This window comes from Halichoerus grypus, chromosome 5, assembly GCF_964656455.1.
Source record: "Halichoerus grypus chromosome 5, mHalGry1.hap1.1, whole genome shotgun sequence".
In the NCBI taxonomy this organism is placed as follows: Eukaryota; Metazoa; Chordata; class Mammalia; order Carnivora; family Phocidae; genus Halichoerus; species Halichoerus grypus.
Window position 1 is genome coordinate 87600735 of NC_135716.1, and position 17872 is coordinate 87618606.

The 17872-nt window shown below is 40.1% G+C and overlaps 1 protein-coding gene across 6 annotated transcripts in view; it reads right to left on the reverse strand.

Annotated features, from left to right (window-relative positions):
* Nucleotides 1-1070: 1070 nt before the first annotated feature.
* CHD1L (chromodomain helicase DNA binding protein 1 like) overlaps nucleotides 1071-17872 on the reverse strand; it is a 168120-nt gene continuing 151318 nt past the window's right edge. For 3 of the 6 annotated variants that reach the window (XM_078072532.1, XM_036089180.2, XM_078072536.1), the window contains 4 exons: nucleotides 5514-5584; nucleotides 3359-3473; nucleotides 2302-2410; nucleotides 1071-1409 (listed from right to left, as the gene is read on the reverse strand). In XM_078072532.1, the coding sequence (XP_077928658.1) occupies nucleotides 1337-1409; nucleotides 2302-2410; nucleotides 3359-3473; nucleotides 5514-5584 (368 nt within the window). In that variant the 3' untranslated portion in view covers nucleotides 1071-1336. Of the gene's footprint in view, nucleotides 1410-2301; nucleotides 2411-3358; nucleotides 3474-5513; nucleotides 5585-9562; nucleotides 9688-17872 lie in introns of those variants that run through there. The other 3 variants (XR_013447947.1, XM_078072533.1, XM_078072534.1) reach the window with 3 other exon arrangements.

The window sequence follows — 17872 nt, forward strand, 5'->3', positions numbered from 1 at the left end:
GCCTGCTTTGGATTCTCTCTCTCTAAAAAAGGAAAGAAGTTTTAGGAGGAAAAAAAAAAATGAAGGAATCATGAATTTAGGGTCTAATAGGTCTTCGACACAGATGCTAAATTGTCGAAGGGTGAAAGTGCCAGAGAGGGAGTCAAATAGAACAGCACGACCCAGGTGCTATAGATACCACCTTCCTTAGAAGGTCCTGGTCCTGGCTGGCTGCCCCACTAGCCAGGGTTCCTTGAAATCAAGGGCCCAGGGCTGGGGCTTCTGAAGAGGTCTCTGCAGGACTCAGGGTGTTGAGGTCCTAAAAGCAGCAGAAGTCAGGCTGGTTGAGGATAGTCAGCCTTTTTCTTTTTTTTTTTAAAGATTTTATTTATTTATTTGACAGAGAGAGAGAGAGAGACAGCGTGAGGGGGAACACAAGTAGGGGGAGTGGGAGAGGGAGAAGTAGGCTTCCGGCTGAGCAGGGAGCCCAATGCGGGGCTCAATCCCAGGACCCCAGGATCATGACCTGAGCCAAAGGCAGTTGCTTAACCAACTGAGCCACCCAGGCACCCCGACAGTCAGCCTCTTAAGACTGAGGCTTTATATACAAAAGTAGGAAAAGCCACAGTTTATATAGTGTCTTCCCCCAAGACTCATTCCCTTGGAGTTCTCAGCCCCTGCCCTCCCTAATAACACTAGTCATCATTCTGTGCTTTGTGCCATTCCCACAATTCCCTTATTTCTTTAAGCTGAATTCAATTTGGTGGGAAGGGGGAAAGGTGATCCTCTGGTTTCTCTGAAGTCACATTTGACAGGCCTCTAGGCCAATGTTTTGTCTTCTAGAGCTTGATGCTAAGCAGTGTGAAAAGAAGGGCAGGAAGGGCTCCACTCATCTGGATCAGGAATCTCACTTCTCAGTATCTGCCCTGCAGAGTCCTGTCTTCCCAAGGCATAAATGGGCTGAAGGTGCTTCCTTCTCCCACAGCAACCGGTTTCATTTCTCTTTAATCCACAGCCTAGTCCTCTGTAAAGGAATAAGTCTGATGGAGGGGAAGAAAACTGCATTGAGGAGAAAGAAAGCAATGAAACCATTACAGATAGAAAATTTATTATGCAAGTAACTATGCAAACTGGAGCCCTGGCAAAGTGCCAGAGGACTTTCCCAATTAAGGTGTGCATCCCTGTATTACAGGTACCAAATCAGAGTAACACATCCTGGAGAACAAAATGAGAATTCAGAAAACACAGTTTCTCAGAGGCCCACCAGATCCGGACTCCTTTTTGAAACACACTAATTCAGTAGCTCTGGGCAAATATTAACTGCTTGCTGAATGCTGACTGTGACACTGGCCAACTGTTAAGGCACCATCTGTCCCGAGGAAGAGGACTGTGGATGAAGAAGAGCTGCCTGGCTTCTAGGAAAGTAATAGCTGATAAGGAGAGTCAAGGAAGATCTACTTCATCACTTTAAAATCAACTTTACCAGAACTGCTACTTCTCTAGTTTAGTAATTATTGAAATATTCACTCTGAAAGTAGCATGCCTTAATTCCCTTTCACTATATCATAAATTCTTCCAATACTGTTAGTACTCATTACTGCTATTGTTATCTCATTATTAAGCTCTTTTGATACTGCTTGAATTGTACAAGCATACAAAACAGGACTTTTCTGCTAAGTTTTTACAGTGATTTTCATGTCGTGAAAAACAACACAAGTATCTAAGTAAAAAGATGGAGTTTCTTTATGATTGGGGTCAGTTCAGCTTCTAGTGATTTTTTTAGACTCATTGTAATAGTTCAAACAATGCTAACTGATACATTAAGGAGATCATTAGAATAAAATACTAGTCTAGCAGTACTAGATTATATCCTAGTGATCAAAAAGAATTTCACACTGCACCCTAAGAATACATTGAATAGGTTCAAAAGTAAAATAGTTCTCTCATTTGTTTAATTGTTTACTTTAGTGAACAGAGCTTTGTCTACAGGCCTGAAGGATCTCTAGAGACCTAATGTGAAAAGATTCAACGTTATCAAATGACAATTATTCACTGAACTCCCCCTCATATACAAATGACAATTATTCAATGAACTCCCCCCCCCCCCCCATATACTCCTAGCTGCTGGAATCCAGAAATGCTTGGGTGTATTCATCTTGGATATGTACAAGTTACAAAGTACTTCTTCGTTTTTGTCTCACTAGTGAGGGGCAGAGCAAAAAATGTGGCAGAAGAAGGCTTGATCTTGATTAGTGATACCAGAAAATCCAAGACCTTTTCTCTGAGCTGAGAGAACACACTAGTAAGATCACAAAAGGATACATGTAAGTTGGGATGCCTTTTGCAGCCAAGTGTTTCCGAATCAGTCGCTCAGTACCATACCAGTTAAAACCTTTCGTGGCATGTCCAATGCGTGGAAGATGAACACTCGCTGTTAAAGAGGAAAAAAATAGATTACGATGTCTTCATTCATCAAAAACTTGATTCAGTATAAAATATACATAAAACTATACTCTTAGTCACTCTGTGGTTTCCAACAGACAAAATGTACATAATCATGGGGTATCCCACACAAAGCATAAAATACAATGTCAAAAATATTCTGGGGCAGGACTATAATAGGAAAAATTAAGTAATTCTATTAAACACAAAGACCTACAGGCTCTGGAAATAAGCAAGTACAATGAAAATAGAATATGATCAATGTTGGAGATAAAAACTTTTTTTTTTTTTTAAGAGAGAGGGAGGAGGGAAGGGGGAGAGGGAGAATCTGAAGCAGGCTCCATGCTCAGTGCAGAGCTGGAGGTGAGGCTCGATCTCACGACCCTGAGCTCATGACCTGTGCTGAAATTAAGAGTCAGGCACTTAATTGACTGACCCACCCAGGCGCCCCAAAATAAACAGATTCTTTAACAGGTCAATCAGTTCAACAAACTCTGAGTTTATTTGGAAATAAAACTTCACTCTGACTTTTGGCAGAGAACTGTGGCCTGGGTGTGGCTATCCAAGAGGGGAAGGGGTAGGATAAACAGCATTCCCCAATTGCATCTGACCAGATTACTACATCTCTGGTCTTCTGCTTCCTCATCTGTAAAATCATGACACAAATACCCCAGTGCAGGGAGATGGTCCACAGAGATAATGAAAGTGATCTGGAAAGAAAAACAGGCCAATCAAGATGATGTGGTCCACTTGTGTGGTCTCTTATATGGGGGCTTACCTTTACCATATATATTGAAGGAGGTCTTAACATTTCTCACCATCATGGAACACTACATCAAAAACTAATGATGTAATGTATGGTGATTAACATAACATTAAAAAAAAAAACATCCTATCACATGCCTGGAAACAGAAAGTCATCTCCTGAAAAGCTTACCTTTCTTTCTCTTTGCTGCTAAATAGATCTTCTTCAGGCCCTCTTCTAGGGCTGCCATCTTAATGCCAGACAGGACATTGGAGCGATCACGGTGCTGAGCCACAATCAAGGCCAACTAGGAGGAACAGCCATCACATGGTTAACATGACCCAAGAAGGCTGCACTGTCAACTAAGTGACCTGCCCACGGAGGGGGCTTCGTCTCCATCTTCTTTGGAGGCTCTGCCTGAACCATGTCCCACCAAATTCATGACTTAATCTTCTATCGTAATTGTTTTATTTTGTGGTAACTTTATACAAAAGCATTTCTTCTTCATTTTAAGGTATGTTAAAACCAGCGTCCAAAACATGCTGTCTTTCCTAAGTGCTCTCAATGGTAAAGAAAGAATTTTTCAGTCTTAGGAGCAGAAAGGACTTTACAGTTCCTGTATCCTGCCCTCTGGCTGATGCTCGAGTCAGCTCCCAACCCCCATCCCATCTCTGTCCTAACCTAAGTGGGGGAGACTGGAGAGAGTGTCAAGGGAGCGTCTGGGACTGACATCCCTACCACCATATGGTAACCAGTTGTAAATAGTTTTCTTGAGTCACTGGATTCTGAGCATCTGTGCCATAACCACTGTGTTGTTCACATTTTTTAGCATTTTAGAAATGACTGAAAAAATGAGCAGGCAGAAGCCACTTTGCTGTCAGCCACACAGACCACCAACCTCAAGAAAATATATGTCCCTTTCAGCCCAGTTTCTAAATTTCTTTACTAAGTCAGTAAGATTTGGCTCTAAATTGAATATGAATTCAGGCCCTTGAGAAAGTCAGGTTAAGTGTGGTTAATAAAACATCTTAGAGGAATTCTAGAGGACTGGTAAGTTAAGAGACACTTCAGATGCAAAAAGAGAAATTTTTTTTTTTTTTTAAATTTTATTTTTATTTGACAGAGAGAGACACAGCGAGAGAGGGAACACAAGCAGGGGGAGTGGGAGAGGGAGAAGTGGACTTCCCGCCGAGCAGGGAGCCCGAAGCGGGGCTCGATCCCAGGACCCTGGGATCATGACCTGAGCCGAAGGCAGACGCCCAACGACTGAGCCACCCAGGCACCCCGAGAATTTTTTTTTTTGAAAGAGAAAGACTGAGTGGGGGGTGGGGCAGAGGGAGAGAATCTTAAGCAGGCTCCATGCTCAGCGCAGAGCCCATCGCAGGGCTCAATGTCAGGACTCTGAGATCATGACCTGAGCTGAAACCAAGAGTCGGACGCTTAACTGACTGAGCCACGCAGGTGCCCCCAAAGGAGAATTTTAATATAGGCAGAGGGAACTATGGATCAGCTCCTCTCCCCTGCTTATGGCTGGCTACTAAACACAATCTTTTACAGAACTTTTCACACAGTAAATGATGAAATGCTTGGAGTTCTGAGTCATGTTTTCTTATTCAGTGTTTCCTGAGCATTTCCTATAAGCTGGTACTCTGTGAGGTATTGAGGATAAAACGACAGGGTGAGTCCACACTCTTAGGAGGAGCCTGCCTAAGGTATGTGCCGAGAACAAGCAAGTTAAAGGACAGTGTTCCAGGGGCTGTGATGGACAGAAGCAAGGAGGATGGAGGGAGTGTGGTGGAGTGTGAGGCCCGACCTACTCGTTATGGGTTGAATTGGGTCCTCTCAAATTCCTATGTTGAAGCCCTAACCCTCAGTACTTTAGAATGTGACTGTGTGTGCAGACAGGGCCTTTTAAAGAAGAAAATAAATTAAAATGAGGCCATTAGGGTGGTGCCTGATCCAGTCTGACTTCTGTGCTTACAGGAAGAAATTTGGACATAGACTGAGACACCAGTGATGTGCACACAGAGACGAAAGACCGTGTGAGGAAGCACACAGGCGGCCACCCCTAAGCCAAGGAGAGAGGCCTCAGAGGAAATCAGCCCTGCCAGCACCTTAATCTTGGACCAGTAGCTTCCAGAACTGTGAAGAAATTAATCTGTTTTCTAAGCCACCTAGTTGGTGATGTTTTATAACAAACTATAGAAATGATCTCTGAAAGTATAGTGTTGGTGGTGTTTTATTATGACAGCCCATGCAACTAGAGGCCAGCAGGAACAGGAGAGGTTTTAGGAGGAGGTGATGTGAGCCAAAATTTAGGTCTGATAAGAGGTGTTTTTTTACTTACCAAATCTTGCCCTTTGTTTCTTGACTCTTTATCATCAATAGGAAATAAAAGGACGCCTCCCAAATTCAAGTCTGAGGTAAAATAAAAAAGCAACAGACAGAAGGTGAGGTTCACTCTGGACTGAGACCCCTGAAGAGGGACTCTTGTGAATGCCCCGACTCCTTTCCTTTTTGGCCAATCAGGTTGCAATCTCACTTTTTCTCACTCTCTTAGCTTCAGTCACTGCCTTTGCCAGGCACTCACATGATCCACTCCTGAGGGGTTTTTTTTGGCTCAAAAACTTTCATTTTGTTAATGTTTTATTGTGGTAAAATATACCTAACATAAAATTTACCATTGTAACCATTTTTAAGCTCACAGCTCAGTAGCATCAAGTACCATCACACTGCTATGCAATCAATCTCCACAACTCTCTTCACCTTGCAAAACTGACACTCCATACTCATTAAACATCTTCTCCCCATCTCCCCTACAACCACCACTCCTACTTTCTACCTCTTGAATCTACTGGAGTTACTTCATCTAAGTGGGTTCACACAATACTTGTGTTTTTTTTTTTTTTGGTGACTGGCTTATTTTACTTGGCATAATGTCCCCAGGATTCATCCATGTTGTAGCATGTGTCAGAATTTCCTGGTTTCCAAGGCTGAATAATAGCTCACTGTATATCGCACTGTTTATCTATCCATCCATCAGACACTTGGGTTGCTTCCACCTTTAGGCCATTGTGAATAATGCAACATGGGTGTACAAATATCTGTTTGAGTCCCTGCCTACAGTTCTTACAAGAGGGATTGATGGATCATATGGTAACTTTATTCTTAATTTTTTCAGGAAACACCATACTGTTTTCCATAGCAGCTCCATCATTTTACATTTGCACCATCATCACAAGTGTTCTAATTTCTCCACATCCTCACAAACACTTGTTATTGTCTATTTTTTGAGATTAACTGACATATAATATTGTGTAAGTTTAAGGTGTACAGCATATTGATTTTCACATTTATACTGCAATACAATCATCTCTGTAGCATGAGCTAACATCTCAATCACATCCCGTAACTGTCACTCCTTCTAGTGGTAGGAACAATTAACGACCTAGTCTCTTAGCAATTTTAAGGTTTACAATAAAGTTCTGTTGTCTGTAGTCCCTGCACTGTGTATCAGACCTCTAGGACTTAGTTATCTCCTAAGTGCAATTATGTACCCTTAAACATTATCTCTACCATTTCTGCCACCCCAGACCCTGGTAACCACCATTTCATTCTGGGTTTTTTTTTTTAGTTTCAGATTTCACATTAAGGGACGTATGTGTGTGTGTGTGTGCATACATCTTCTTCATCCATTCATTTGTTGACAGACACTTAAGTTGTTTCCATTATCTTGGCTATTGTGAATAATGCAGAAATCAACATGGGAATGCAGATATCTCTTTGATAACCTGTTTTCATTTCCTTTGAATATATACCCAAAAGTGGGATTACTAGATCATATGATAGCTCTAATTGTAATTTTTTGAGGAACCTCTATACTGTTTTCCATAGTAATTGCACCAGTTTGCATTCCCACCAACTGTGTATCACAGTTCTTCTCTCCACATCCTCATCAATACTTACTATCTCTTGTCTTCTTGATGATAGCCATTCTGACAGGTGTGAGGTCATATTTCATTGTAGTTTTGATTTGCATTTCCCTGATGATTACTGATGTTGAGCATCTTTTCATGTCCCAGTTGGCCATCTGTACAATCTTCTTTGGAAGAATTAATCGGACTTTTTTTTCTGTTGAGTTGTCCAAGTTCTTTGTAAATGCTGAATAGTAACCCCTTATCCAATATATGGTTTTCAAATATTCTCTTCCCTTCTGTAGGTTGCCTTTCCATTTTGTTTTTTTCTTTTGAAGTGCAGAAGCTTTTAAGTTTGATGTTGTCCCACTTACTGATTTTTTTCCTTTACTTTTTTTTGGGGGGCTTTATTTTTATTATGTTATGTTATATTATATTATTATATTATGTTAATCACAAATTATATTATTTATATAATTTGTATTATTATAATTTATAATATAATTTATATTATTTATATATATATTTATAATATATATTATACACATATATAATCACAAATTATATTATTTTATTATGTTATGTTATATTATATTATTATATTATGTTATGTTTATCACCACACATTACATCATTAGTTTTTGATGTAGTGTTTCTCAGAGTCCATAGTCTCTCATGGTTCGTCTCCCCCTCCAATTTTCCCCCTTCATTTTTCCCTTCCTGCTATCTTCTTCTTCTTTTTTAACATATAATGTATTATTTGTTTCAGAGGTACCGGTCTGTGATTCAAGAGTCTTACATAATTCACAGCACTCACCATAGCACATACCCTCCCCAATGTCTATCATCCAGCCACCCCATCCCTCCCACCCCCCACCACTCCAGCAACCCTAAGTTTGTTTCCTGAGATTAAGAATTCCTCGTATCAGTGAGATCATATGATACATGTCTTTCTTGGTTTCTCTTCAGATCGCATAAATCTTTGCTTTTTTTCCTTTACTTTTGTTCTTTTGGTGTCCTCCACAAAAAATTACTGCCAGGGCCAATCTCAAGGAACTTCTTCCCTCGTTTTCTTCTAGGAGTTTTATGGCATCAGGTCTTATGTTTAAGTCTTTGATCCATTTTGAGATAATTTTTGTGAGTGGAGTAAGGTAGGGGTCCCAATTTCATTTTCCTGCATGTGGCTATCCAGTTTTCCCAACATCATTTGCCCAAAAAGACTACATTTTCCCTATTGGATGTTCCTGGCTCCTTTATCAAGTATCAGTTGGCAATGTATGTAGAGGTTTAATTCTGGGGTCCTGTATTCTGTTCCACTGATCTACGTGTCTATTTTTATGCTGGTACCATACCGTTTTAATTATTATCACTTTGTAGGATAGTTTGAAATCAGGAAGTGTGATGCCTCCTGCTTTATTCTTCTTTCTAATGATTGCTTTGGCTATTCAAGGTCATTTTGGTTTCATTCAAATTTTAGGATTTATTCTATTCCTGTAGAAAATGATACTGGAATTTTGATAGGGATTGCATTAAATCCAGAGATGGCTTTATGGAGCATGACCATTTTAACAATATTTCACAATCACTGATCAGAAGAGTTAATATCTTTTCAATTGTTTATGTCTTCCTCAATTTCTTTAAACAAAGACTTGTAATTTTGATTGTCTAAATCTTTTACTTCCTTGGCTAAACTAATTCTTAGATATTTTATTGTGTTTGATGTTATGGTGAATGGATAGTTTTCTTGATTTCTTTTTCAGATATTTCATTGCTAGTGCATAGAGAAGGAACTGATTTGTGTGTTGATTTTAGATCCTGCAACTTTACTGAATTCATTGACTACATCCAATAGTTCTTTTTCCAACTGATTAAATCCAATGTATTGAGAATTTGGGATTTTCAATATACAAGATCACATCATCTGCAAACAATGACAATTCTACTTTTTCCTCTCTGATTTGGATACCTTTTAATTTGTCTTGCCTGACTACTCTAGCTAGGACTGCCAGTATTATGTTAAATAAGAATGAGGAGAATAGGCAGGCACCCCTGTCTTGTTCCTGATTTTAGAGGAAAAGCTTTTGATTTTTCTCTGTTGAATACAATATTAACCGTGGGTAACATATATGGCTTTTATTATGTTGATGTATGTTCCTCCTATACTTATTCTATTGAGGGTTTTTATCATGAAAGGATGTTGTATTTTGTCAAATGCTTTTATTTCATCTGTTGAGAAGTTTAATGATTTTTGTCTTTCATTCTACTAATATGGTGTATCACATTTGATTTGCATATGATGAACTATCCCTGCATGCCAGGGAGAAATCCCACTTGGTCATGGTGTGTAATCCTTTTAATGAGTTCTTAGGTTTGGTTTGCTAATATTTTTTTTGAGAATTTTTGCTTCAATATTCATCAGGATATTGGTCTACAGTTTTCTTTTCTTATAGTATCCTTACCTGGCTTTGATATCAGGGTAATACTGACCTCACAGAATGAGTTTGAAAGTGTTCCCTCCCCTTCAATTTTTCTGGAGGAGTCTGAGAAGGGTTGGCATTAATTGTTCTTAAAATGTTTGGTAAAACTCGTCCATGAAGGCATCTGGTCCTGGAAGGTTTTTAAAACCTGAGTCAATCTCCTAACTCATAATCAGTCTGTTCAAACTTTATTTTTATTTATTTATTTGTTTGTTTTTTTAAATTTTATTACGTTATGTTAGTCACCATACAATACATCATTAGTTTTTGATGTAGTGATCCATGATCCACTGCTTTCGTACAACACCCAGTGCTCCATGCACTACATGCCCTCCTTAATACCCATCACCAGGCTAACCAATCCCGCCTCCCCTCTAAAACCCTGTTTGTTTCTCAGGTCCACAGTCTCTCATGGTTCATCTCTCCCTCCAATTCTCCCCCCCAACTTTTCCCTTCCTTCTCCTAATGTCCTCCATGTTATTCCTTATGTTCCACAAATAAGTGAAACCATATGATAATTGACTTTCTCTGCTTGACTTATTTCACTTAGCATAATCTCCTCCAGTCCCATCCATGTTGATGTAAAAGTTGGGTATTCATCTTTTCTGATGGCTGAGTAATATTCCATTGTATATATGGACCCCATCTTCTTTATCCATTCATCTGTTGAAGGGCATCTCGGCTCTTTCCACAGTTTGGCTATTGCGGACATTGCTGCTATGAACACTGGGGTGCATATGGCCCTTCTTTTCACTACATCTGTGTCTTTGGGGTAAATACCCAGGAGTGCAATTGCTGGGTCATAGGGTAGCTCTATTTTTAAATTTTTGAGGAACCTCCACACTGTTTTTCCAAAGTGGCTGTACCAACTTGCATTCCCACCAACAGTGTAAGAGGGTTCCCCTTTCTCCACAACCTCTCCAACATTTGTTGTTTCTTTCCCTGTCCATTTTGGCCATTCTAACTGGTGTAAGGTGGTATCTCAGTGTGGTTTTGATTTGGATTTCCCTGATGGCTAATGATGATGAACATTTTTTCATGTGTCTGTTAGCCATTTGTATGTCTTCTTCAGAGAAGTGTCTTTTCATATCTTCTGCCCACTTTTTGACTTGATTATTTGTTTTTTGGGTGTTGAGTTTGAGAAGTTCTTTATAGATCTTGGATACCAGCCCTTTATCTGTAGTGTCATTTGCAAATATCTTCTCCCATTCTGTGGGTTGCCCCTTTGTTTTGTTGACTGTTTCCTTTGCTGTGCAGAAGCTTTTTATCTTGATAAAGTCCCAAAGGTTCATTTTTGCTTTTGTTTCGCTAGCTTTTGGAGATGTATCTTGAAAGAAGTTGCTGTGGGCGATGTCAAAGAGGTTACTACCTATGTTCTCTTCTAGGATTTTGATGGATTCCTGTCTCACATTGAGGTCTTTCACCCACTTTGAGTTTATCTTTGTGAATGGTGTTAGAGAATGGTCAAGTTTCATTCTTCTGCATGTGGCTGTCCAATTTTCCCAGCACCATTTATTGAAGAGACTGTCTTTTTTCCATTGCATGTTTCTTCCTGCTTTGTCAAACATTATTTGACCATAGAGTTGAGGGTCCATATCTGGGCTCTCTATTCTGTTCCATTGGTCTATATATCTGTTTTTGTGCCAGTACCATGCTGTCTTGGTGATCACAGCTTTGTAATATAGCTTGAAATCGGGCAACGTGATGCCCCCAGCTTTGTTTTTCTTTTTCAACATTTCCTTGGTGATTTGGGGTCTTTTCTGATTCCATACAAATTTTAGGATTGTTTGTTCCAGCACTTTGAAAAATGTCATTGGAATTTTGATCGGGATGGCATTGAAGGTATAGATTGCTCTGGGTTGCATAGACATTTTAACAATGTTTATTCTTCCGATCCATGAGCATGGAATATTTTTCCATCTTTTTGTGTCTTCTTCAATTTCTTTCATGAGTGTTTTGTAGTTCCTAGAGTATAGATCCTTTACCTCTTTGGTTAGGTGTATTCCAAGGTATCTTATGGTTTTTGGTGCTATTGTAAATGGAATCGTTTCTCTAATTTCTCTTTCTACAGTTGCGCTGTTAGTGTATAAGAAAGCAACTGATTTCTGTGCATTGATTTTGTATCCTGCCACATTACTGAATTGCTGGATGAGTTCTAATAATTTGGGGGTGGAGTCTTTTGGGTTTTCCACATAAAGTGTCATGTCGTCTGCGAAAACAGAGTTTGACTTCTTCTTTGCCAATTTGAATACCTTTTATTGCTTTTTGTTGTCTGATTGCTGTTGCTAGGACTTCTAGTTCTATGTTGAACAACATTGGTGAGAGTGGGCATCCTTGACATGTTCCTGATCTTAAGGGAAAGGCTCTCAGCTTTTCCCCATTGAGGATGATATTCGCTGTGGGTTTTTCATAGATGGATTTTATGAACTTGAGGAATGTTCCCTCTATCCCTATACTCTGGAGAGTTTTAATCAGGACAGGATGCTGTATTTTGTCAAATGCTTTTTCTGCATCAATTGAGAGGACCATATGGTTCTTCTCCCTCCTCTTATTAATGTGTTCTATCACATTGATTGATTTGCGAATGTTGAACCACCCTTGCATCCCAGGGATATATCTCACTTGGTCGTGGTGGATGATCCTTTTAATGTATTGTTGGATCCTATTAGCTAGGATTTTGTTGAGGATTTTGGAATCCATATTCATCAGGGATATCGGTCTGAAATTCTCCTTTTTGATGGGGTCTTTGCCTGGTTTGGGGATTAAGGTAATGCTGGCCTCATAGAATGAGTTTGGAAGTTTCCCTTCTGTTTCTATTTTTTGAAACGGCTTCAGTAGAATAGGTATTATTTCTTCTTTGAATGTTTGGTAGAATTCCCCAGGGAATCCATCAGGCCCTGGACTCTTGTTGTTGGGGAGGTTTTGGATCACTGCTTCAATCTCGTTACTGGTTATTGGCCTATTCAGGTTGTCAATTTCTTCCTGTTTCAGTCTTGGCAGCTTATAGGTTTCCAGGAAGGCCTCCATTTCATCCACATTGCTCAGTTTCTTGGCATATAGTTGTTGATAATAATTTCTAATAATTGTTTCTATTTCCTTGGTGTTAGTCCTGATCTCTCCCCTTTCCTTCATAATTTTATTAATTGGGTCCTTTCTCTTTTCTTTTGGAGAAGTGTGGCCAGTGGTTTATCAATCTTATTAATTCTTTCAAAGAACCAACTTCTAGTTTCGTTGATCTGATCTACTGTGTTTCTGGTTTCTAATTCATTGATTTCTGCTCTAATTTTAATTATTTCTCTTCTAATGCATGGCTTAGGCGTCGTTTGTTGCTTTTTCCCTAGTTCTTTAAGGTGTAGAGTTAGTTGGTGAATTTGGGATTTTTCTATTTTTTTGAGTGAGGCTTGGATGGCTATGTATTTCCCCCTTAGGACCGCCTTTGCAGTATCCCATAGGTTTTGGACTGATGTGTTGTCGTTCTCATTGATTTCCATGAATTGTTTAAGTTCTTCTTTGATTTCTTGGTTGACCCAAACATTCTTGAGCAGTGGTCTTTAGCTTCCAAGTGTTTGAATTTCTGCCAAATTTTTTCTTGTGATTGAGTTCCAGTTTTAGAGCATTGTGGTCTGTGAATATGCAGGGAATAATCTCAATCTTTTGGTATCAGTTGAGACCTGATTTGTGACCCAGTATGTGGTCTATTCTGGAGAAAGTTCCATGTGTGTTCGAGAAGAATGAGTATTCTGTTGTTTTAGGGTGGAATGTTCTGTAAATATCTATGAGGTCCATCTGGTCCAATGTATCATTCAAAGCTCTTGTTTCCTTGTTGATTTTCTGCTTAGATGATCTGTCCATTGCTGAGAGTGGAGTATTGAGGTCTCCTACAATTAACGTATCGTTATCAATATGACTCTTTATTTTGGTTAACAGTTGGCTTATGTAGATGGCTGCTCCCATGTTGGGGGCATAGATATTTACAATTGTTAGATCTTCTTGTTGGATAGACCCTTTAAGAATGATATAGTGTCCTTCTGTGTCTCTTATTACAGACTTTAGTTTAAAATCTAATTTGTCTGATATAAGAATTGCTACCCCAGCTTTCTTTTGAGGTCTGCTGGCATGGAAGATGGATCTGCATCCCTTCACTTTCAGTCAGGATGTATCTTTAGGTTCAAAATGAGTCTCTTGTAGGCAGCATATGGATGGGTCCTGTCTTTTTATCCAATCTGCAACCCTGTGCCGTTTCATGGGAGCGTTTAGGCCATTCATGTTGAGAGTGATTATTGAAAGATATGAATTAATTGTCATCATGTTGCCTGTGAAGACGTTGTTTTTATAGATTGTCCCTGTAAATTTCTGTTGTATATCACTCTTGGGGTCTTTCTCCTTTTATAGAACCCCCCTTAATATTTCTTGCAGGGCTGGCTTAGTGGTCACATATTCTTCCAACTTCTGCCGGTCATGGAAGCTCTGCATCTCTCCATCCATTCTAAATGACAGCCTTGCCAGATAAAGTATTCTTGGCTGCATGTTCTTCTCATTTAGTACCCTGAATATGTCTTGCCAGGCCTTTCTGGCTTGCCAGGTCTCTGTGGATAGGTCTGATGTTATTCTGATGTTCCTCCCTCTGTACGTAAGGAATCTCTTCCCCCTAACTGCCCTTAAGATGGTTTCCTTGGTTCTAAGATTTGCAAGTTTTACTATTACATGCCGGGGTGTTGGCCTGTTTTCCTTGATCTTAGGAGGGGTCCTCTCTGCCTCTAGGACTCGAATGTTTGTTTCATTCCCCAGATTAGGGAGGTTCTCAGCTACGATTCGCTCAAATACATCTTCTAGTCCTCTCTCTCTCTCCACTCCCCCCGGGATTCCAATTATTCTGACATTGGAACGCTTCATGGTGTCACTTATTTCTCTGATTCTATTTTCATGGATTCTGAGTTGTTTTTCCCTGGCCTCCTCTTTTCCCTTTTTATCTATTATATTGTCTTCCAGGTCGCTTATTCGCTCTTCTGCCTCAGTTACCCTAGCTGTTAGATTATCTAGATTGGATTGGATCTTATTGATAGCATTTTTAAGTTCTGCCAGTTCAGCTTTCATTTCTGCCCTTAGAGACTCTATGTTGCCATTAATTGATTTCTCCATTCTAGCCATTGTCTTCACAATTGCTAGCCTGAATTCCATCTCCGACATCTTGGTTATATCTGCATCCATTTGTAAATCTGCAGCATAAGTCATAATCTCTGAGTCTTTTCTGTTTTGGGGGCTCCTCCTCCTAGTCATTCTGTTGATATGTGTTTGAGGGAATGTATAGAGTCCAAATATTGACCAGAACCCAAGCAAGATGCACCTGTTTTCTTGGGACCTTAGGGTTGCTGGCCTCTTGTTTTCCCAGCCTGTCTTCTGCAGGAGGGGCCTGCCGGGCTGTTACTCAGGCAACCCTGTTTGGGCGGAGTTGCCCTGCGCCCCTGTGGCAGGGGATGGGCTCAGTGGGAATCAGTGTTTGGGGCTTTTGTTCTCTGGCACCTTTCCCTGGCGGCTTTCCACACTGTCTCCGTTTCTGTCTGTGCTGCTATAAACTGCAGCGTCCTGGGTTGTGCGCCCCTCCGCAGCGCTCCCAGTCCTGCCTCTAGGTGAGGGCACGTCTCTGCCCTTTGTGCTTCTAAAACTGCCAGCCGCTCCCAGTTCGCGTGCACGCGACTCCGCCGCTCCAGGTTTCCGTCCTGGGGGCTGCAGTTCGCGCACGCGCGACCCCGCCGCTCTCAGTTTCCACCCTGGGGGCTGCCCTAAAGTCCTTTCCCCGCCGCTACTGGTCTGCGAGTCTGTGCCCGTCCACAGTGCACGAGGCTGTCACTTACCGGCGGTGTAGGATCCCCACGGCCAGGCACCCTCCCGCTGCCGTTTATCCTCTGATATCTGCCCACAGAATCACGGCTCTCCACTTCGTACCTCAAAACCAACCACCTGCGATATTCTGTTTGTAGAGATCCAGATCTTCTCACATCTCAGGCTGGTTTCGTGGGTGCTCAGAGTGGTCTGGTAGATATCCAGCTCAATTCCGGGGACCAGTTGAAATAGGGTCCCCTACTCCTCCGCCATCTTTCCCCCCTCCTGTTCAAACTTTATATATCTTCCTGGTTCAGTCTTAGTAGGTTGTAGGACTATGAAATTTATCCATTTTTTCTAGATTATCTAATTTGTTGGTGTAAAATTGTTCATAGTAGTGACTTATGATCTTAATGTTTTTCTGCAGTGTCAGCTGTAATTTCTCCTCTTTCATTTCTGACTTCGAGTCTTCTCTCTTTTTTCTTAGTCTTGTTAAAGGTTTGTCAATTTTATCTTTTCAAAAAACCAGCTCGTAAGAGTCACTGATCTTCTCTATTGATTTATTTATTTCAGATCTCTTATTTATTTCAGATCTGATCTTTATTTCCTTCCTTCTGCTAACTTTGGGCTTACTTTGCTCTTCTTTTTTTAGTTTCTGTGGTATAAAGTTAGGCTGTTTATTTGAAATATCCTTTCTTAACATAAGCATTTATTGCTACCAACTTCCCTGTCGGAAATGCTTTTGCAGCATCCATCAGTGTTTGGTATATTCTGTTCCCATTTGTTTCGAGATATTCTTTGGTCTGCCTTTTGACTTCTTCTTTGACTCACTGGCTGTTCAGGAGTGTGCTGTTTAGTTTCCACCTATTTGGAGATTTTCTAACTTTCCTCATTAAAAATTTCTAGTTTCATACCATTGTGGTTGGAAAGGATACTTGGTATTATTTCAGTCTTATTTTGCTATGACTTGTTTTGTGCTCTATTCTTGAAAATGTTCCACGTGTACTTGAGAAAAATGTGTATTCTGCTGCTGTTGGATGAAATTTTCTATAGATGTCTATTAGGTCAATTTGATGTACTATTTGGTCCAAGTCTATCTCCTTGTTGCTTTTCTCTCTGGATGATCTGCATTGCTGAAAGTGATATATCAAAGTCCCCTACTATTATTGCATTGTTGTCTATTTCTCCCTTCATACCTGTTAATATTTGTTAAATATATCTAGGTCCTCTGATGTTGGGTGAATATATACTATTGTTATACCTTCTTGATGCTATATACTATTGTTATAACTTCTTGATGCATTGATCCCTTTATCATTATATAATGACTTTGTCTCTTGCTACCATTTTGGTTTAAAGTCTACTTTGTCTGATGCAAGGACAGCCACCCCCCCCTTTCTTTAGTTCCCACCTGCACAGAGTATCTTTCTTCATCCCTTCACTTTGAATCTATGTGTGTTTTTAAGGCTCAAGTTGGTCTCTTGTAGGCAGCAATTAGCTGTGTCCTGTTTTTTGTTTTTTCCATCAGCGACTGTGCCTTTTGCTTGGTGAATTCAAGCAAATTCCATTGTATTTCCATTGTTTCTTTTTCCCTCTGTTTCTGTCTACCTTCATAAACTGGTTATTTTCTGTGGTGTATGCTCCATTTCCTCTTTGTCTCTTGTGGATCCACTCTAGGTTTTTGTTATGTTGTTACCATAAAGCACCTTACGGATAAAACAGTCCATCTTAAGCTGACAGCAACTTATCTTCAGTCACCTATTAAGGTTCTCCCTTTTATTTCTTTTATCCCTTTTTACCTCTTTTTATGTTGTGTATTCATTAATGGTTCTTTTTACTATTCTTTTCCTTTAACCTTTATACTGGAGTTGAATGGTTAATGCACCATCCTAATATAGATTACAGTTACCTAACTATTTTTCACCTTTACTAGTGTGTTGTGTACTTCCATGTTTTCGTGATACTGATCAGTACCTTTTCATTTCGGCTTGAAGAACTCCTTTCAGCATCTTGCAAGGCAGGTCTAGTGGTAGTGAACTCCCTCAGCTTTTGTCTGGGATATCTTATCTGCAAGATAACTTGGCCAGATACATACAGTATCCTTAGTTGGCAGTCTTTATCTTTCGACACCAAATATGTCATTCCACTCTCTCCTGGCCTGTAGTTTCTGCTGAGAAATCTGCTGTCAGCCTAATGAGGGTCCTTTCTAGGTTATGTCCTTTTCCCCCCTGGCTTCTTTTTCATTGATTTTTCAGTTTCATTATAATGTGTCTTGGGAAGGCCTTTCTACATTGAGATAATGGGGTGATCTATTAGCTTTGTGGACTTATATGTCCCAATCTTTCCCCAGGTTTGGGCCGTTCTCAGCTATCATTTTTTTAAATAAACTCTGCCCTCTTCTCCCTCTCTTCCTTTTCTGGAAGCCTGCTTATTCTGATATTTGTCTTACTCTGATAGTTGTCTTTTTGATCCAATCCCACAGCTCTTACTTAATC